This window comes from Onychostoma macrolepis, chromosome 08 (assembly GCF_012432095.1).
Source record: "Onychostoma macrolepis isolate SWU-2019 chromosome 08, ASM1243209v1, whole genome shotgun sequence".
NCBI lineage: Eukaryota > Metazoa > Chordata > Actinopteri > Cypriniformes > Cyprinidae > Onychostoma > Onychostoma macrolepis.
The window spans coordinates 10516819-10538096 of NC_081162.1; the positions used below are offsets into that span (position 1 = coordinate 10516819).

At 36.0% G+C, this 21278-nt stretch overlaps 3 protein-coding genes across 6 annotated transcripts; all 3 read right to left on the reverse strand.

The window, feature by feature from the left end:
• Window positions 1-814: 814 nt before the first annotated feature.
• On the reverse strand, window positions 815-3720 carry LOC131546085 (DLA class I histocompatibility antigen, A9/A9 alpha chain-like). Its single transcript, XM_058785408.1, has 5 exons — window positions 3537-3720; window positions 1629-1676; window positions 1252-1542; window positions 1015-1143; window positions 815-879 (listed from the first exon to the last, which is right to left on the reverse strand). Exons 1-5 carry the CDS (start codon window positions 3718-3720, stop codon window positions 815-817), a joined length of 717 nt encoding a protein of 238 aa, XP_058641391.1.
• Window positions 3721-4918: 1198 nt separating this feature from the next.
• On the reverse strand, window positions 4919-12699 carry LOC131545247 (gastrula zinc finger protein XlCGF26.1-like). Of its 3 annotated transcripts, XR_009272375.1 has the most exons (4): window positions 12078-12562; window positions 11551-11618; window positions 11392-11466; window positions 10765-11270 (listed from the first exon to the last, which is right to left on the reverse strand). XR_009272375.1 is itself a non-coding variant. In XM_058783887.1 (3 exons), exons 2-3 carry the CDS (start codon window positions 12160-12162, stop codon window positions 6209-6211), a joined length of 1839 nt encoding a protein of 612 aa, XP_058639870.1. In that variant the 5' UTR covers window positions 12163-12212; window positions 12574-12618; the 3' UTR covers window positions 4919-6208. The 3 variants fall into 3 exon arrangements, 2 of the variants coding, with proteins under 2 accessions (XP_058639870.1, XP_058639869.1); XM_058783887.1 differs by lacking the exons at window positions 10765-11270; window positions 11392-11466; window positions 11551-11618 and adding exons at window positions 4919-7962; window positions 12574-12618 and having other exon boundaries at window positions 12078-12212; XM_058783886.1 differs by lacking the exons at window positions 10765-11270; window positions 11392-11466; window positions 11551-11618 and adding exons at window positions 4927-7962; window positions 12652-12699 and having other exon boundaries at window positions 12078-12212.
• A 604-nt stretch (window positions 12700-13303) lies between these two features.
• Window positions 13304-19220, reverse strand: LOC131545769 (gastrula zinc finger protein XlCGF57.1-like). Of its 2 annotated transcripts, XM_058784890.1 has the most exons (3): window positions 19142-19220; window positions 18536-18670; window positions 13304-16834 (listed from the first exon to the last, which is right to left on the reverse strand). In XM_058784890.1, the coding sequence occupies exons 2-3, from the start codon at window positions 18618-18620 to the stop codon at window positions 15480-15482; spliced, it is 1440 nt and encodes a 479-aa protein (XP_058640873.1). In that variant the 5' UTR covers window positions 18621-18670; window positions 19142-19220; the 3' UTR covers window positions 13304-15479. The 2 variants fall into 2 exon arrangements, with proteins under 2 accessions (XP_058640873.1, XP_058640872.1); XM_058784889.1 differs by lacking the exon at window positions 19142-19220 and having other exon boundaries at window positions 18536-19129.
• Window positions 19221-21278: the final 2058 nt, after the last annotated feature.

Consider the following 21278-nt stretch of genomic DNA (forward strand, 5'->3'; position numbering starts at 1 on the left):
TCCCTGGCGGACGTTGAGGAATTTCCCTGCTGGACCCATGTTTGCTGGTGAGATTCTGTCACGGCACGGTAGGGATGTGCAAGGCAAGAACAAGATCAGGGTCCAAATGCAGGGAAAAACTAATTTAATAATAATAAACAGAAAAGCCAACAAGGCAAAAACAAAACAGGAGACACAACAGACGGGACACAACTGACGGCAACACAGTGCTTGTGTCCATAGAGCATAGACAGACCAGAACTACAATTACAAATAACAATATAATCTCACCAGACAGAGTAGGGGGAGTGAGGCGTATAAATAGTCCAATTGTGATGGGGAACAGCTGGCTGGGAGTGTGATCAGTGGCAGGTGTGTGTGGTAATGGCAAATGAGTCCGGGAAGACGGGAGCTGGCGACCTCTGGTGGTGAGGGGGAGCATCGTGGACCCGGACTCATGACAGTAAGCATTTAATATGTGAGGTTATGTGAGGGGTGTTCACTAGTTCCGGTCTCTGACTTTTTTAAATTTTTTATATATATTGGTTTTGTAAAATACAAACAGAATTGTATCAATTTGTATCTTCCAGATGAAAGAAATTGACTGAATTATTTAGCGTGAACTGAGGCAAGCTCAATTTCAGTATCAGAAAATATCATTATCATAAAATCTAAATGGCATCCACCAAGCAAATTAAAAAGTTTTGCATGTATTTTCTTGACCAAATAGACTCAATTTTCATGTTTCATCTTGCATGGAAGCTAAAATAAAGAAAATAATCTTTTGGTTATCAATGTGCAAAATTAACCTTAAAATGATGTTGCATCTATGACGTCATAAAACACAGCTCTCACATGAAGTAGAGAAGTATTTATACTGTGACGCCTCAGAGCCTCGTCCTGCATATAAGAATGGGGAAGTTAACACCAACATGAAACTGAATATGGTGTTTGAAAAAGTGTCTCTAAAGGAACTGATGTTTGGTTTCTAACTGAGCATTAGATGTAATTAACTGAACTTAACAGAACATTTACCAGCAGCTCGTCTCCTCCTCCATATGATGAGTGCAGTTATGATGAGAACAGCCCCACACATGAACATCAGCACACTGAAAACTACAGGCTGACTGAAGGATCCTGGATCAGATTCAGCCACATCTGAAACTGGGGTGAATTATAAATAAATAAATAAATACATACATAATAAGATGCACACAGATACAGTTTTGTTATTAAACCTGATATCTACTTTAAAATTGCAATTTTGTTTACCAAATGTAATGTCCAGTTTGTTGTCCAGACTGAGGTGCTTCGTTGTGCAGTTGTATTTATATTCCTCATGTAGCTCTTCTTCACTGATCACCAAACTCTTCCTCATCTGGTAAGTTCCGTCTCCGTTGGGCAGAATCTCTCCTCCTGTGATCTGATCATCATCCACAGGCTGACCATCTCTGAACAGGGTCAGGTTAATGTGACGGGGGTAAAAACCAGTGGCCAGACAGCTGATCTGAAGCCCTTGAGAGTCTGAGAGCGTCTTCCTCATGAGTCTGACTCTGGGTTTCACTACAGAGAAGGTTATAGAAAACTACTGTCACATCAATCCACACTAACAGCTTTGTGTATAAAGATCAGCTTGCAGGTTCTCTCACCTTTTCTCATCACATTGTTCTTTTTCATTTGCAGGTAACTCTGCAAAACTTTAATACAAACAGGATGATATACAGGTGCATCTCAATAAATTAGAATGTCGTGGAAAAGTTCATTTATTTCAGTAATTCAACTCAAATTGTGAAACTCGTATATTAAATAAATTCCATGCACACAGACTGAAGTAGTTTAAGTCTTTGGTTCTTTTAATTGTGATGATTTAGCCTCACATTTAACAAAAACCCACCAATTCACTATCTCAACAAATTAGAATACTTCATAAGACCAATAAAAAAACATTTTTAGTGAATTGTTGGCCTTCTGGAAAGTATGTTCATTTACTCTATATGTACTCAATACTTTGTAGGGGCTCCTTTTGCTTTAATTACTGCCTCAATTCGGCGTGGCATGGAGGTGATCAGTTTGTGGCACTGCTGAGGTGGTATGGAAGCCCAGGTTGCTTTGATAGCGGCCTTCAGGTCATCTGCATTGTTGGGTCTGGTGTTTCTCATCTTCCTCTTGACAATGCCCCATAGATTCTCTATGGGGTTCAGGTCTGGTGAGTTTGCTGGCCAGTCAAGCACAGTAACACTATGGTCATTGAACCAGCTTTTGGTACCTTTGGCAGTGTGGGCAGGTGCCAAATCCTGCTGGAAAATGAAATCAGCATCTTTAAAAAGCTTGTCAGCAGAAGGAAGCATGAAGTGTTCTAAAATTTCCTGGTAGATGGCTGCGTAGACTGTGGACTTCAGAAAACACAGTGGACCAACACCAGCAGATGACATGGCAGCCCAAATCATCACAGACTGTGGAAACTTCACACTGGACTTCAAGCAACATGGATTCTGTGCCTCTCCACTCTTCCTCCAGACTCTGGGACCTTAATTTCCAAATGAAATGCAAAATTTACTTTCATCTGAAAAGAGGACCTTGGACCACTGAGCAATAGTCCAGTTCTTTTTCTCCACAGCCCAGGTAAGACGCTTTTGTCGTTGTCTCTGGTTCAGAAGTGGCTTGGCAGCCCTTTTCCTGAAGACGTCTGAGCGTGGTGACTCTTGATGCACTGACTTCAGCTTCGGTCCACTCCTTGTGAAGCTCTCACAAGTGTTTGAATCAGCTTTGCTTGACAGTATTGTCAAGCTTGCAGTCATCCCTGTTGCCTGTGCACTTTTTCCTACCCAAATTCTTCCTTCCAGTCAACTTTGCATTTAATATGCTTTGATACAGCACTCTGTAAACAGCCACACCTTTCAGTAATGACCCTCTGTGACTTACCCTCTTTGTGGAGGGCGTCAATGTTCGTCTTCTGGATCATTGCCAAGTCAGCAGTCTTCTCCATTATTGTGGTTTCAAAGAACAAGAGATACCCGGAATTTATACTGTAGGGATAATCATTAATTAAAACTCAAATGTAAATATTCTAATATTTTGAGATGCTGATTTTTGACTTTCATGAGCTGTAAGCTCTAATCATCAAAATTAAAACAAAAATAACTTTTGAAATGTTTTACTTTACATGCAATGAATCTAAAATATATGAAAGTTTCACTTTTTGAAATAACTTACAAGAAAAAATGAACTTTTTCACAACATTCTAATTTATTGAGATGCACCTGTATGTTTTTATATAAAAAATTAATATGAGCATATAAATTGTCCCACATTATCCATTGCAATTCAATTTGGAAATGATTTTTCTCCTCCTTGAAAATGAACTCCTCTTTATTTTTTTTATCAAAAGCATCCCATGTCTGAAGTGGACCTGGTTTATCATCATTCAACAATTCACATCCAGCAAGTCTCTGGTGAACATGTACACCTTTAAAAGGATGAAAACAACAGTTAGTAGCCTACTGGTATTGATTTACATTACCATCATTTACAATTTATATGCACGTTAATGTTCTCACCGTCTGTGTGATTTAGGTGCTCCTTAAGATAAAATGCCCGACCTTTCATGTCGTTGTACATATCACGAAATATGACACCAGCATCACTTTTCTCTTCATTGTAGTGTTTTGAATCATCATAAGAACGATGGACAGCTTGCCGTGTGATCGAGTCATAGTACATCACATGAAGATCATCCAGCATCACTACAGCACTGAACTCTAGAAATGGTGTCTGTCCGATTATATATGTTGCCAACGCCATCAGTGAGTGAGAACCTTTGGAAAATAGTAATACAGGTATAATATGGTGTCATATGAGACATTTTGTGATAAACGAGAATGCACTCGGCAAACTCTATGACTTTCGCTTGTATAGTTTCACTTTCGAGGAGGCGTTTTTTTTTTTTATCTGAATAAAATGGCAAAATGAAAAGAGATGATTTAAACACATCTTGTGCTATATTGTTGCACAAGTTGCACTATATTGTGATGAAATGCTTCTAACCGTTTTCTACTTTTAGTAGTTCACATAGCCTATACTATCTACGGCGAATGGTTAAGCACATCTCTAAAAGCACAAAGAACATCTGTAATCTGATTTACCTGCTCTAACAGCTGAAAAATATGACAGTAGATATATAAAAGAGCATTACTGTCTGTGTACAGTAGTGTTTGTTTTCTCGAGCCTCTTCAAACGGGTGTCCTGACATTTTATCCTACTGCGCATGCGCAAATCAATATTGCGTCTTTTTTTCTCATGCTGAACAACAATATTTCATGTATATGCATTACTGTATGGGTAGGTGTAGACATTAATAAAACACAATCTAATAGGTAGAAAAAAAATATTTATTGTTGATTTCCGGTAGCTGTATCCCTTCTAGCCACAACCGCGATTATAACACATAATTACTGTAGTCTATTTGCATTACTGTAAGGGTAGGTTTAGGGTTGTGGTAGGTGTAGACATTAATAAATCATAATTTGACAGGTAGCATTTCTCGTTGTCGAATTGTACTACCTACTGTTTTAATGGGAGGTAGCAAAATCTGACAGGGTAGCACAAATCGACAGAACACCGGCTAAGACCCCCTTTTCTGAGCTTTAGTAACGCCTGTCTGGACTTTCCCTGTTGACCGCTGGGGGGCACGAAGGTTACTGTTAACTCATCGGTTCTCATGCTGAGATTTAGGTCTCGATGTATTTGTATGTCACAATCTTTAACACTCAGTGCAAATAGCAATTGCCAAACCTCATTTAAATCATTACTGCATTTTTTTTCATTGTTCTCACTTGTGTCATGTTTGCAGTTCCCAATAATAGCCGTAGTCTATTCATTTTTAACCATTGTTCCAAAGTTATGCAAGTTTATGACTGAAATTCCAAGTCTTGTTTATTTAAAACTTGACATTTTCTGATTTGAAAGATGAGTCCATACATAGCATACAGTTTCGGTTATTCTGATCAAATATCAAAGAAAAGTAGAAAAGGCAGCACATTGAAAAAAAGGTACAATATGAATAGTAGCATACATATGCAGTAAAAAATACAAAAGTAGGCTACATGAAACATTCTGATGGTAAAAAGATATTTATGCCTTGTTTAGAATGATAAGCGTGAAACCGATTTTTCGTCATTCACATATACAGTTTCCTAGCTAGTCAAACAACACTATTTATTGTAGCAACATGCATCACACACATAATAACTGGACAAGTGTTTATAGAGATGACGAGAATATACAAAAATAATGTAGGAAAATAATCGACTCGACAGTGCAAAATCTGAATTAATATTATAGGCTTGCCACAGTGAATTGGGATAAGGCATGAAGATGAATTTGGACACTTGTTTTATATACTTGCTCAATTTTCGTAATAAAAAAAAAAATCACATTAAGGGTCTGTATTTGAAATTCACTCATGAGTACCAATAGCAGCTATGAATCTGGGTCATAGCGCTAGCTTACATTATATATTTCATATATATTATGATATATATTACATTGATACGTTATTTGTATTTATTACGTTAATCACTGAACACATGCAGACACACTTTTGGAAGAGGTCTAGCGTCCTTGTGTAATTCAGCCTGAGGGTGGCACTGTAATGTTGACTGACAGGCTATAAATCCACCAGTGCATAAAATGTTATATGTGTTTGAATGTTGACTTAAAATGTTAGGAATTCGAGAGAGGAAAATGAAGCCATGTCAAGTCAACAAACACAAAACAAACAACAGAATGGTTTACAGGCTATTCATAAGAGCACATTTAAACGAAAGCATATACACTTTCACTAAATTGGTACGCTACTCCACACAGCCTCCTACCCACTGTTAAAGAAGAACTGGTTTACTAGTTGCTAAACTGATGCAGACTAAAGTCAAATGTGAGATTTTAATATATCCAACTCACTAGAAAGTTCGAAAGATATTGGTTGCAAAATGCTACTGAAATACATTTAAGAGTTAAATGTAGGATTGATTATGCTTATATAAAAGGTCTATGTTTTCAAGTGGATTAATATTTTGCCCCTACAAACGAGTAAAACTGCAAAAAACCTTAATGCAGTGTCTCCTCCATCCCCACTCATAACCCCACAACAGTATCAGAAATGTCCAGCCATGACACTTTGTAGCTCCAAAACATGACTTAAAACTGATCAAGAGCAGTAACTTTAACACAATTAAGGCGCCATCCCATGACCACCACTTTTTACAGTGTCAGGTTTTTCTCCAGTATGGAGTAGTTGCTTTCGTTTCAAGTAGGTTGCTTTGGAAATAGGTTTACGGATATGAAATCTCTTGTGCGATCTTAAATTGCACAGCCATTTAAATCTCTTTTTACACAAAGAACACAAATAGGGTCTCTTGTCTGCGTGACTTTTCAGGTGTATCTCTAAGTGTGTTGGCAAAAGAAATTTTTTATTACATCGATCACAATGAAATGGCCTTAGTCCCGAGTGAATGCGCAGATGATTTTTGAAATTGCTTGTTTTTGCAAACTTCTTGCCACATTCAGAACACTGGGATTTCTCTCCAAAATGAGTTTGCAAATGACTTTTCAGCTGTCTTAGATAGGCGAAACTCTTCTCACACTGAACGCACATGTAAGGCCGGTCTCCAGTGTGAAGCCTCATGTGAGCCGTAAGGTTTCCTTTAAGAGCGAAACTTTTACCACAAGGACAGGAGAACGGCTTTTCTCCAGTGTGAATTCGCATGTGAATCTGAAGTTTAGATTTGCTTTCACAAATCCTTCCACAGTGATGGCACGTAAAAGGCTTCTCATTGGTGTGAACACTTCTCACGTGACCATTAAGAAGTCCTTTATATCTGAAACTCATGCCACAATGATGGCAGCTGAAGGGCTTTTCTCCAGTGTGAAGCCTCATGTGATAATTAAGGAGACCTTTATGTATGAAACTCTTTCCACACTGAGGGCAAGAGAAAGGCTTTTCTCCTGTGTGAACTTGAATGTGAATCTTAAGGTTTGATTTGCTTTCACAAATCCTTCCACAGTAATGGCACACGAAAGGCTTCTCCTCGGTGTGAATGTATCTTATGTGACGACTGAGTTGTCCTTCAAGAATGAAACTCTTTCCACACTGAAGGCAGGTGAAAGGCCTTTCTCCAGTGTGAAGTCTCATGTGGTAATTGAGGGATGTTTCATGTTTTAGACACTTTCCACATTGATGGCACTTGAAAGGCTTTTCCTCGATGTGACATCTCATATGTGCCTTTAGGTTGTTTTTTATTTGGAACCCCTTTCCACATTGCTGGCATTTGAAGGGCTTCTCTCCAGAGTGAATTATCACATGCCTGTTAAGGCGTTCTATGTCTTTGAAACTTTTTCCACACTGATGGCAGATAAAATGGCTCTCTCTTAAGTGAATTCTCTTGTGTAAATTAAGGGTTACTTTATGTATGAAACTCTTTCCGCACTGATCGCATTTGAAAGGTCTTTCTCCAGTGTGAATTCTCATGTGATCCTTTAAGGTTTTGCTTCGTATGTAACTCTTTCCACACTGATCACACTTAAAAGGCCTTTCTCCAGTGTGAATCCTCATGTGATCCTTTAAGGTCTTACTTCGTGTGTAACTCTTTCCGCACTGATTACATGTGAAAGGCTTCTCTCCGGTGTGAATTCTCATGTGGTTTTTAAGGCTTCCGTTCGTAGTGAAAATGTTCCCACACTGTTGGCAGGTGAAAGGGCACTGCACATTGTGCATTAACTCATGTTTTTTAAGGCTTTTTTCATAAGTGAAATTCCTGCCACATTGAGGACAGATGTAACAGTTTTTAAAACTTTTCTTTCGAGATTTTTTTTGAGAGGGCTCCTTTTCAGTCTGCGAGCAAAGTTTTTCTCCGTGATGTTTATCGTATGGATCTTCCTCCTCCATTTCATACAGTTCTTGACTTTCCACTTTCATCACCACCAGGTCTAAGGTGGAAAAAAGAAAAATACAAGTTAACTCAGTTAAATTGCACAAAGTAACTGACATCAAACTGCTATATTTATTCAGTGTACTAAAGGTTAATTCTTCCATTATCATATTAATGGTAAATAAGCAAATCTAGATACCTGCAACAGTTAATGTATGATCATTTAGGTCACTGATGTAAGGATTTTTGGATTCTAAATAAATTGCTATTACTTGTATGCATAATATGCTATTATAAAATCAAATAACCCTTTTTTATTATAAAGCTAAAGTGGTCTACAGCATGTAAATCAGTGCAAATCACTCACACCCACCCACATACAGATTTAATTGACTTCTTTCATAAATTGCTTTGACTGCTTTAAATATGACACACCAATGTGTCAGGATTTTAGTACAAAGAATAGGACACATGCTTATTCGATAATTGTTTTATTTCCTATTTGGGCTTATGTATATGCTTTAAGATTAACTGTTTTTTTCCAAAGAATTGTTAAATGTCAGTGTTTCCTGTCATAGCCATGCAAATTGGTAAGATTTGATTTTAAAAACAGTATTATAGCTATTAAACTATTTTCTTGTCATGGTTTTAAATCCGTTTTAACCTCAGAATGATCTCAAAGTAAAAAGAGGTGCTTTCAATTCAAGTACTCTTAATTCAAGAGATGAAGGATTTTGAAAGTAATCAGTGTTGAGTCCTACTGTAAGGTTAACCCTGTCTGCTTTAAATGTTTGAAAATGATTAACAGTTGAAAACATTAGAAATTTAGAAAAGTAATCAAAAAGTAATCAAATGTAATCAGTTACATTACTTTAATAAAGTAACTGAAATAGTTACACTACTAATTACATTTTAAATAGGGTAACTTGTAATCTGTAACCTATTACATTTCCAAAGTAACCTTCCCAACACTGATCTAAATGTTCATATCTCTTGTACATGTGTATGTAAACCCATATTCCAATGTCTGTGGTGAACGATATGAATCACTCATTGATATTCATTGAGCAGTCTGATTTCAAAACTGTATTTACTTGATGACAAACCAATTTGACTTGTAAGGCATAAGAGTTCTGCTCAGACATCAAGTGCAATATGACAACACATTACCTAAGCTATGCACTTTTAAGAAAAAAAAGGTTCAAAAGGGCACCAGATTAAGGTTCTGCATCTTTCAGCAATACTTGAAAACACTTGTTATAAGGTTCATTTCCTTTTAAATAATAGTTTAGTTTTATTAATATTAGTTTTTATTTATTAATATTATGATTTTTTTTTTTTACCCTCTATCTGCCTGGTCTAAGGCCGTTTATACATTGCATCCTCTTATCCACAACATTCTTTTAAATAGACTAGAAAATTATGTTGGCATTAGAGGAAGTGCACTGGCATGGTTGAAGATGGCCATCAATTTGTGGCAGTAAATGAAGAGGTATCATACCAATCACAAGTGCAGTATGGAGTACCTCAAGGCTCAGTACTTGGCCCCTTACTTTTCATGCTTTACATGTTACCCTTGGGAGATATCATTAGGAAACATGGTGTTAGCTTTCACTGTTATGCTGATGATACTCAGCTCTATATTTCTTCACGACCTGATGAAACTTACCAATTTGCAAAACTAACGAAATGTACAGTTGATATCAAAAACTGGATGACTAGCAATTTCTTACTGCTAAATTCTGAAAAAACAGAGGTGTTAATTATTGGACCAAAAACTTTTGCATGTAATAACATAGATCACTGTCTAATACTTGATGGCTGCTCTGTAAATTCTTCGTCATCAGCTAGGGAACCTAGGCGTACTTTTTGATAGCAATCTTTCCTTCGAAAAACATGTTTCTAGCATTTTTCCATCTTAAAAATATATCTAAATTACGACCTATGCTCTCAATGTCAAATGCAGAAACATTAATTTGTGCGTTCATGACCTCGAGGCTAGATCATTGTAATGCTTTACTGGGTGGTTGCTCTGCACGTTTAATAAACAAACTCCAGCTGGTTCAAAATGCAACAGTTAGAATTCTTACTAGAACCAGGAAGTATGACCACATTAGCCCGGTTCTGTCAACACTGCACTGGCTCCTATTAAACATCGTATACATTTTAAGATCTTGCTAATTACCTATAAGGCCCTGAATGTTTTGGCACCTCAGTATTTGAGTGAGCTCTTATCGCATTATAGTCCTTCACGTCCGCTGCGTTCTCAAAACTCTGGCCATTTGATAATACCTAGAATATCAAAATCAACTGCGGGCGGGAGATCGTTTTCCTATTTAGCGCCCAAACTCTGGAACAATCTACCTAACACTGTTCGGGAAGCAGACACACTCTGTCAGTTTAAATCTAGATTAAAGACCCATCTCTTTAACCTGGTTTACACATAATACACTATCGCATTTCTATAATTCAAATCCGTTAAAGGATTGTTAGGCTGCATTAATTAGGTCAACCGGAACCGGTAACACTTCCCAAAACACCCGATGTACTTGTTACATCGTTAGAAGAATGGCATCTACGCTAATATTAGTCTGTTTCTTTCTTATTCCGAGGTCACTGCAGCCACCCGGATCCAGTCCGCATCCAGATCAGATGGTGGTACAGCACCTAGAGATGACCTCTACAGCCCTGAACATCAGCGGAGACCAGGACAACTAGATGAGCCCCAGAGACTGATCCCCAGTGAAGAAGACCCTGTCTCCTAGACGGCCATCGGGACAAGACCACAGGAACCAGATGAGTCCTCTGCACAATCTGACTCTGCTCTAGCCTAGATTTAAACTGCTGATTTTCTCTGGCCAGAGGAGAATGACACTATTTCAACACACTATTTCCCCGTCTAAATACTGTAAAGCTGATATAAAGCCACCCATCTTTATATCAAGCTGATGTAAAGCTGCTTTGACACAATTTGCATTGTTAAAAGCGCTATACAAATAATAGTGACTTGACTTTACTCTTATGTTTAAAAAAAAGACAGCAAGTTATGTCAATTATGTTTTTTTATTGATAAAGGAAATTATAGAAAAAATGACAATGCTCTAAAAAGTCATTACAAGAAAGCATAAAAATTACACTCGATATTTGAACATGAATGAAGACTAAGTAAATAAGTAAATGAAACGTAATACAACAAATAGACATGCAAATACAAATAGAAACAAAATAAAAGTAATGGAAGGTCAAGTTCCAATTAAATATCTTTCCAGTTGCCTGTGATGTCTTCACGACTATCATTATATGTATTTTTGTAAAAATTAGTGGCTGTTGATCTTGGCAGATGAGTCTGTGGGGTTCAGCATCTGTCTGGGTAGAAATACGCGGTTGACTTTAGAATCACACTCTTCTAGATGTTTAAGTAAAAGAAATTATGTCTAATTATGTCTCACAAAAAATATGGACCATACATTCTGTATCTCTCACTTACCTGCTTAGTGGAGAATACGAGAGAAGTATCATCAACTGAACAGAGCATGACACATTTGTATGTGCTGTTAAAAAACTAAGAAAAAAAGGACAGTATGATGAAACAAGTTACAATTTGAAAATTAAGATTTAAAGACATTTTAAAGAGGATATCAAGTACCTGCTGAGAGTATGTTGACAGTCTGTTTAGCTGGATGGCTGAACTCCAGAAAATCGATAATGAGGTGGCTTTGAAATAATTTTTTTGACAGTTACAGGGTTTTTTTTTTTTTTTTTTTCACAATTAACCATTTCAGCATAAAATGGTTCTCCAAGATGACATGTTTCTAAATAGAACTATTACTATTTGTAATAAGAACCTTTAAAGAACTATCTTTTTTAAGAGTATTAACATAAAACATTATGGTAATTTTCCTGTCACCCCTCATATTAGAAATTCCCCTAAAGAAAACAAAAGTTCAGCCAGCTGTGTACAGTAGACACAACCTGTAACATTACTTATTTAGTAACTTATCTTTACATGTAGCTACACAAATGAAGCTTAAATATATATTTGGCATTATGACCATTTAAATGATTGCAACATTTTTTTTTTTTTTTTTCAAATGTATCATTCATTTGTTTAAAGGCCAACATCAAAAACAAAACAAAACAAAAAACAAACAAACCAGTAACTAATAAACCAACCTGTGTCATCCTCAGCATCTTCATTTTTCACTATGAATGTTTCTGAAATGCTCACGTCTTCAATCTCCTCTTTAATAAATGCCATCTTGATAATAGTATGTCACATGGATCTCAGATGTTCTCAGTTTCTTGTTCCTGTATGTTTGGACATTTTGTCTTGTTTAATATGAGGAAAACAATTAACAGAAATAAATACAAATCCGAATCTAATCTGTTATTTACATATGAATGAATGCGCTTTACTCAAACAAATAACACTCATAAATATTGAGCCATTTACGAGACAAACTATCAGGGTTCGTGTAACGCCTTTGTTCAGTTTTCAGACACAAAAATACAATAATAAAAAAGGCTGTAATGTAATCAAATACTTTCTGATGTCAAGATTTTGAAGATTAAAATTGAATGGCAGGAGACAAAACGGTTTTGGCTATTAACTGAAAACGTAACTGAAGCGTTACACGGCACCTCACATAATCCATTCATTTCACATTACTTGTTAAAACCACACATCGATTGATCGATTCGTATCGATTTCAACACCTCAGATACTTGAGCGTGATAAAACTCAAACCTTTGTTGAGCCGGAGGAGTGCGGTCCAGCCGTGTGATGTCACTGACAGATCAAAATAAAAGTCCCGTTCACACACTGCCTAAAATCATAGACGCTGCATAAAAATGTATAGCCTATACATTAAAATAATACAAATACAAATTAAATATGTCAAGGAAATTCAGCGTAAAATTCAAAGTGTATGCTTGGTAAAACGTTGTCCACTAATGTGCTGGAAAAAAAAAAATTTCAATAGAGTGAGTACAGCATCTGAAATGCAAGATTCTGTAACAGCAACATACTGATGTTTAGGTTCAGAAACCATGCACTGTTACAGAAGCTTTCTTTATCAACAAATTATCTTTATGCTGCCATTCAGGATTGGTCTAAACTTAAAGGCAATAGAACACACATTTTTATATCACAATACTGAATGTGCAAGTTTTGTTTTCATTCGTTTGCAGTTCCACTAACCATTATTCGTTTATTTTAAACTTCTGACTTCTTTTTCAGACCGACCAGATGAGTCCACATACGTACAGTTTTCCAGTGGTGGATGCAGTAGCCCTGAAAGCCACAGTTAAGTAAACGTACAGATTTCTCACCTGAAAATTTTGAATAAAGTTTAGAATATTACTTGAGTAAAAGTTTTAAGTATGAAATATTTATTGTAGGCCTACTTAGGTATGAAAATTAAACATACTTAAGTAGCCTAAATGCAAAATGGAAAAGCAAATAAATTTAGAAAAATGTTTATACACAGACAGTTTGAGCAGAAAATTGCATTTAATTTTAACTCTTTCATCCATTTTGTTTTTTGGGTAATAATAAGAGGCACTTCAGCCAGTACTTAGTCTCTTTCATTACAAAAAACAAACAAAAACAATTATGGTATCTGCATCTGAAGTGGCATTTAGATGTATTTACACAGTTTACTGTACTGTAGCTCAGATGGGACATGAATGCATTTGACCTAGTTACAAATGCATAAGTAGGCCTATGTTTTTTTTAAACATAAAATGTTGAAAACCAGGCTATTTGAAATTATTTAAAACATGAAAAAATTGTTGAAATGTGAAATTAACACTGCCAGATGTCAGCAAGTCGCTGTTCATGAGTGAGACATTGAGATTCAACCGATTCATTCAAACGGCTGATTGATTCAATAAGGAACACAATACATATCCTGTGTTGCTCAAAGATGCAAAACAGTGTTGTGATCTTTGTTTGGAACTGTTTTTGTTGACAATATTGAGAAACAACAGGCAATATAATGTCCAAAATGTAAGTTACTTAATGCTAACTTTAAACTTGTATAAAATCAATATTACATTTGTATCAACATTACATGCTGATAACTGGAGAAAAAAAAACATACTCTTCATGCGATATAGATCAACTAAATTATATAAATATAAAACACATAGAGGCATTTATGCCGCCTTTCATGAGTTCTCCCTGCCCATCCAGTCCTGATGGTTAATGGTAAACAAACTTAGCTTGCTGTCCTTAATGGAGGCTCAAACCTGAGGCGTTCAACCCCGCACTGCGATACTACCTAGAGGAAGAAAAACAGAAATAGAGGAGGAGATGGGGATGTGGAGGGATGCTGGAAGAATTGACGCTGGGACCGCGCAATGAGAGCTGCTTATATAGGCTCGTATAATGATGTTTGACAGGACTGAATGATTAGGCTCCTCCCGAACCTACGTTTGGAACTTTATATAATTTAGAATGCCTTGAATTTTAATGATTCTAAATGCGTCGGGGAAATACAAGTATACATTTAATAAACAAAGTATTATTACTTGGTTACATTACACACTGCAGTTTTCATTATTTTGGTAGGATATTAAAGAAAAGTAACAAAGAAAAGGCAGTGCATTGAAAAAAAACTACATTACGAATAGTTGCCTCACATACAACACAATAACGTAAGAACAAAATTTCCTGAAAAAAAAAAAAATTATTAATGTTTATCACAGTGACATGGGACAAGAAACAAAAAACAGCAGCTTTGCATAACACAATTAAGGCACCATCACTCAACCACCACAAAAGTCACCTTTCATGATGCTGAAACTTATCAGGCTTTTTTTCCAGTATGGATTTGTTGCTTTCGTTTTAAGTAGCTTGCTCTGGTCATAGGTTTCACATGGATATGAAATCTCTTGTGCAATCTCAAATTTCAGAGCCATTGAAATTTCTTTCCACACAAAGAACACAAATAGGGTCTCTTGTCTGCGTGACTTTTCAGGTGTATCTTTAAAGGGGTCATATGATGTTGCTAAAAAGAACATTATTTTGTGTATTTGGTGTAATGCAATATGTTTATGTGGTTTACATAAAAAAAAAAAAAACATTATTTTCCACATACTGTACATTATTGTTGCTCCTCTATGCCCCACCTTAACACAACTTAACCACTGATATCTAGTTGTGTCCTCTTTTGGAAGCCCAAACAAAGTAGTTTTGCTTTCACAACGAAACACAGAGTCTCTAGGACATGACGCCGGCGGCAGCAACAATACTACAGCGAGAATAAAAATCACACCCTCTTTCATTGCGTGTACGTTTGGGCGGTGTTATGCAAATATTCCCACACAGTGACGTAGACATGTGGGGGCGTGTTTGAATGAGCCGTTTTAGGAGGGCGTGGACGAGTCTTAACTTTTATAAACAATATTTCTTTGGATTTGAGACTTTAGTCTTTGCAACTTCGTTGCAAGATCGTATCTATGCACAAACAGCTTGTAACACTCCAAAGAGAAAGGAAAACTTGAAATCGCATCATATGAGCCCTTTAAGTGTGATGACAACATTTTTTTATTACATTGATCACAATTAAATTACTTCTTGCAACAATCAGAACACTGCAATTCCTCTCCAGAATGAGTTTGCAAATGACTTTTTAGCTGTCCTAGATAAACGAAACTCTCCTCACAGTGAAGACATGTGTACGGCTTCTCTCCAGTGTGAATTCTCATGTGAATCTTAAGGCTTCCGCTAAATGTGAAACTCTTTCCACAATGAGGGCAGGAGAAAGGCTTTTCTCCAGTGTGAATTCGCAAGTGAACCTTGAGGTTTGCTTTGCATGTACAAATCCTTCCACAGTGATAGCACATGAAAGGCTTCTGTCCTTTGTGAATATTTACGTGCCATTTAAGATGTTTCTTGTCTGTGAAACTCTTTCCACACTGTTGGCACTTGAAATCATTGTCTCTTTCGTGAATTTTCATGTGACTATTAAGATGTCCTTTATGTATGAAACTCTTTCCACATTGAGAACAAGTTAAAGGCTTCTCTCCGCTGTGAGATCTCATGTGAGTCTTAAGGTTTCCTTTAAGTGTGTAACTCTTTCCACACTGAGAGCAGGAGAAAGGCCTCTCTTTGGTGTGAGTATTTTCATGCATTTTCAGTTGTTTTTTGTCTGTGAAACTCGTTCCACATTGAAGGCATTTCAAACTGTTCTCTCTCATGTGAATTCTCATGTGATCATTGAGGTGTCCTTTATGTATGAAACCCTTTCCACATTGAGGGCAGGTGAAACGTCTTTCACCGGTGTGAAGTTTCATGTGGTAATTGAGGGATTCTTCATGTTTTAAACACTTTCCACACTGATGGCACTTAAAAAGCTTCTCCCCAGTATGAGATATCATGTGTCTCTTGAGGACCTTATTTACTTGGAACCCCTTTCCACATTGATGGCACTGGAAGGGCTTCTCTCCCGAGTGAATTATCACATGCTTGTTAAGGTCTTCTAAAGACATGAAACTTTTTCCACACTGACGACATATAAAACAGTTCTCTCTTGAGTGAATTCTCATGTGTAAATTAAAGGTGTCTTTACGTATGAAACTCTTTCCACACTGATCACATGTGAAAGGTTTTTCTCCAGTGTGAATTCTCATGTGATGCTTTAAGGTTTTGCTTCGAGTGTAACTCTTTCCACACTGATCACAAGTGAAAGGATTCTCTCCATTGTGAATTCGTATGTGGACTTTAAGGCTTCCTGCAGAACCGAAAACACTTCCACACTGATGGCAGGTGAAATAACTTTTGGAATCTGTCTCCTGCACTAGTTTTTGTGACTTTTCAGTCTGCAAGCCAAGTTTTTCACCAGTTATGAAATCATGTTTCTCATACTGCTCTTTCTCCTCCATTTCATTCAGTTCTTGACTCTCCTCCTTAAGCGGCATCAGGTCTAAAGTGAAAAAAAGCAAATCCCAGTTTAATGATACAAAACTACAGAAATCAAGGTTTCCATTTGCAATGTGTGTTAGAAACGTTTAACATTGTAGCCATAGACATGTATAACTAACAAAGTAATAAAGATATTTTAAATAAGAGATACGTTTTGTAGTTTTTGATTATAACAAGAGTTTTTGCGAAAGTACCTAGTCAGTGAGCTTGCGCTGACATGTCTTTTGCATTCACAAGATTTACATAAGAAAGGAGGAAACAATGGTGTTTGAGGCTCACGGTATGTCATTTCCATGTACAGAACTGTTATTATTCAACTATGCCAAGGTAAATACAGTTTTCCAATCTATGGCAGCTTTAAGTCTAAAATGAGTGTGAATGCAGACTAACAGACTTTCTACAAAAAATGTTGGGTTATTTAATTTTTTTAACCCAAATGCTGGGTTCAGCCAGTTATTTAACCCAGGTGCTGAGAAGTTTTACTGTAACTCAGCAGTGGAGTAATTTTTACTGTCAATACAAATGATGAACCCCCTCACATACCGCTTCACACCCCCTCCACCATGGAAGTTTCACCTCCTACCAAATGAATGTGCAAACAGGGCTGAAACACGTCACCACGTTGTTATATGTAGCACAGTTTCTGTGCACTCCAATGACCACAATTGGAGCGCTACTGATCTAGCGAACTAGCAACACAGCTTTGATCGCACTATGTGTTTGACGGGTTGAAATTGAAATTTAAATGTCAGACAGATGAGCTGGCACAAGCAAAGGTGAAGCTAACTTTTCAACCATAAATATGTGTTTGTAATTTAATGAACTGGAACAGCTTATGTTACCAGTTTTCTTCCCACAGATTCCGATTGACTGCTGTTGCCTAAAATATTTACTGAATGTTTTTTGAGTATTTTGTGATTGTAAAAGACTGACTTGCCATTGAATAAAAAATATTGCATATGAGCTGTTGCTGTCTTATTTATATAACAGAGATTTTAGAGTGCATTTTTATTATTTAAAATTAACTTTGTCCAAAAAAACAACAACAACAAAAAACCAAATGGGTTTTTAATGTATAAAAACCAACAAGCTAGGTCAAAATAACCCAACATGTACATTTTTTAGAGCGCACTTATTCTATTACATATCATCTGTTTCTTTGTTATACTTATCATTACATTGACTTTTCACTTGGCCTTCATGTTTACTTAATTTAAAAAGAATTGAAGGCTACATGCTAATGTTTTAATGTATCATTTACTTAAATTAGCATCAGAAATACTCATTTATTTTTTTATCTTCAAAAAGTTAAAATACTAAAACGGAGTTCTGATGAGTTTTTGTTATATACTGAAACTATTACTGAGAACGGTGACATTTTACTGGTATTGGTAACAACTACTTAAATTTGGTATTGTGACAGCACAATCTTGTAAACAGACATAGCATGAATGTAACCCTGTATTCCACAGTGTCCATGGTGAATGATTATGGCATTATGGCAAAGGTAGGCTATTATTGCACTATTTAAAAAAAAAAAAAAAGCTAATTATCTTTACACTACAATATTTTCATGAATTTACATGACCAGTGGAAATGATGTTTTGATGTTATGATTTTAGTAAATAACACCTTATATTTGTGAAAATTAAAAAAAAAATAATAATAATAATAATTACATAATTCAGATTTGAGAACCAACCTGTTTGTTCCTCAGTATCTTCACGTTTCACTCGAAATGGCTCTGAAATGCTCATGTCTTCACTCTCTTCTTTAATAAACGCCATCTTAATATGGAAGCTGATCTCAAGTTGTTTCACCAGCAGTTTTTTTCCCCCTGTATGTTTAGACATTATATGTTATGACATATCATGTTTAAAATAAGGAAAACAAATAATAGAAAGAAATATGATTCCAGACAAAATAACACGCATAAAGGAGATACACCATTAGGGTTTATGTAACGCTTAAGTTAGTTAAATTTTTAGACCATATCAATACAAATGCAACATGTTATATGTTCCACATAATAAAGAAAATCACATGTTTGTAACGACGTGAGTGTGAGTAAATGAGTTTGAATTTGTATTTTTGGGGTCTAAATGGAAATTGCAATTTTACAAAAAAACAAAACAAAACGTTTTGATTTGGTTTTATATTTAATTTTTGCCTTTGTATTATGGTCTGAAAACGTAACCGTAAAGCGGCACATGGACAAACACTCCACATAACAATTCATCGGTTGATTTCATAGTACTTGCAAACTAGTATAAATAGATTTAAACACCCTAAATACTAAAACACAAACCTCTGTTGAGCCAGACGAGAGCGGCGCAGCCTTATGACGTCTAACGCCAGGTCAAAATAAAAGTCTTGTCTACGCACGGTTCTCAATCGGAGGACTATTTTTATTTTCATTTAAGCATATATAAGATATGCTTACATAAGTCGAGATTTAAACATACACAGGACAACCGTCCTTAATCAGACATTTACAGAAAATTGCATAATTATCTCATAATAATTATTATCTCACAGGCAGACCACAATTTGTGAGGCTGGGGAACTGTGTGTCACGGGAGGTGCAACATAGGTGCTCCCCAAGGAACTGTTCTGTCTCACTTTCTTTTCACCCTTTACACGTCTGACTTCCAGTACAACACAAAGCATTGTCACCTGCAAAAGTCCTCTGATGACTCTGCTGTGGTTGGGTGTATCGTGGATGGGCAGGAGATGGAGTAAAGGGCACTTATCAACAGCTTTGTGGAGTGGTGTGGAACTAATCACATACAGCTAAATGTTACAACAACAAAAGATTTGGTAAATGACTTCAGGAGGAAAAAGACACAACTCACTCCTGTCTGTATAAGTGGCTGTAATGTGGAGATTGTGGACTCCTACAAATACCTGGGGGTCTACATTGACAATAAGCTTAACTGGACTAAAAACATAGAGGCAATATACAGGAAGGGACAAAGTCAACTGTATTTTCTGCGGAGACTTGTAGTAAAATGTAAATGTAGTATTTTACTTGTAGTAAAATGCTTAATATATTTTATCAGTCTTTTGTTGCCAGTTCTCTGTTTTATCAGAATCAGAATGAGCTTTTATTGCCAGGTATGTTTACACATACGAGGAATTTGTTTTCGTGACAGAAGCTTCTACAGTGCAACAGAATGACAGTGACAGAACAAAAAACACAGAAAAATAAAAAGAAGAATAAAAAAAATAGAACAAGTAAATAAGGAATAAAAATATACAAATTGATAATTGTATGTACAGGTATATAACAACAGACAGTTGTATGTTCTTTTGTGTCATTTTAACAATAAAATGTGTGCCAGAAACAGGCAGGGAAAACCTGGTAAGGAACACTAACCTGGTAAAGCTGTGTTTTTTTGTTTTTTGTAATTATTTGTGGAGGCAGTAAAATAACTACATTGGCAGACTTTACAGGAACAACAATTAAGTAAACAGAATGGAATAAATAAAATAAAATATAGGACCATTTTATATGATATATGATATATATTACTATTTATAAAATAAAATATGACTATTTATAAAATATATGAAAATATGGCTACAAAAATGGAAAGATCTGAAAACTGTTTAACACATTGTGCAAATTCTGTGTAAAAAATGGACCAATATGTCAAACATACAGTTATAGAAGCATCAGTTAAGAAATTGTTATTCTATAGTGACACTCATAACTAAAAAACAAAAACAAACAAATAAACCAACAAAAAATAGTAATCGCAGGAGATAATGTAGGCCTATAATGTATTGTCTTGACCTTAATATGGGCCCATATAGACTCACTGTTTATGTTTCACTTTGCACAAAGCTGAAACAGATGAAACAGTCTTTTAGTTTCATTTCTTGCCACAGACAGGCTTAAGTTAAGCCTGTCTGTGGCAAGAAATCTCATCGCATGTGATTTTGGTTGTCTGGTTCTTGAGTCCTTTTGTTCAATAAACACAAATTGCTGCATATAAATCCATGCAAGCTGTAACACTTGGTGAATTTGGATATGTGAGGATGCCCCAGGTTGAAGAGATGTTTGCGAGCTATCTCTGTAAATATGGTCCTAAGTGTTTTGTGTGATGATAATGATATGTAGGCTATAGCTCTCACCATCTGTGTGATTTAGATGCTCCTTAAGATAATTTGATCACTCTTGCAAGGTGTAATACATTTCACAAAATATAACAGGAGCATCACTTTGCTCTTCATCATTTTGAATCACTCTGATAGCGATAAACAATTTTCCATGTGTTTGAGTCATAATACATTATTTTCAAATTGTCCAGCATCACTAAAAGACTAAATTTTGGAAATACTGTTTGTCCAACTATATATTTTGCAAATATGTGAGAGCCTGTGGATACACAAGGACAAGCATATAATATTATACAGTGTCAAATACATACAACTATACA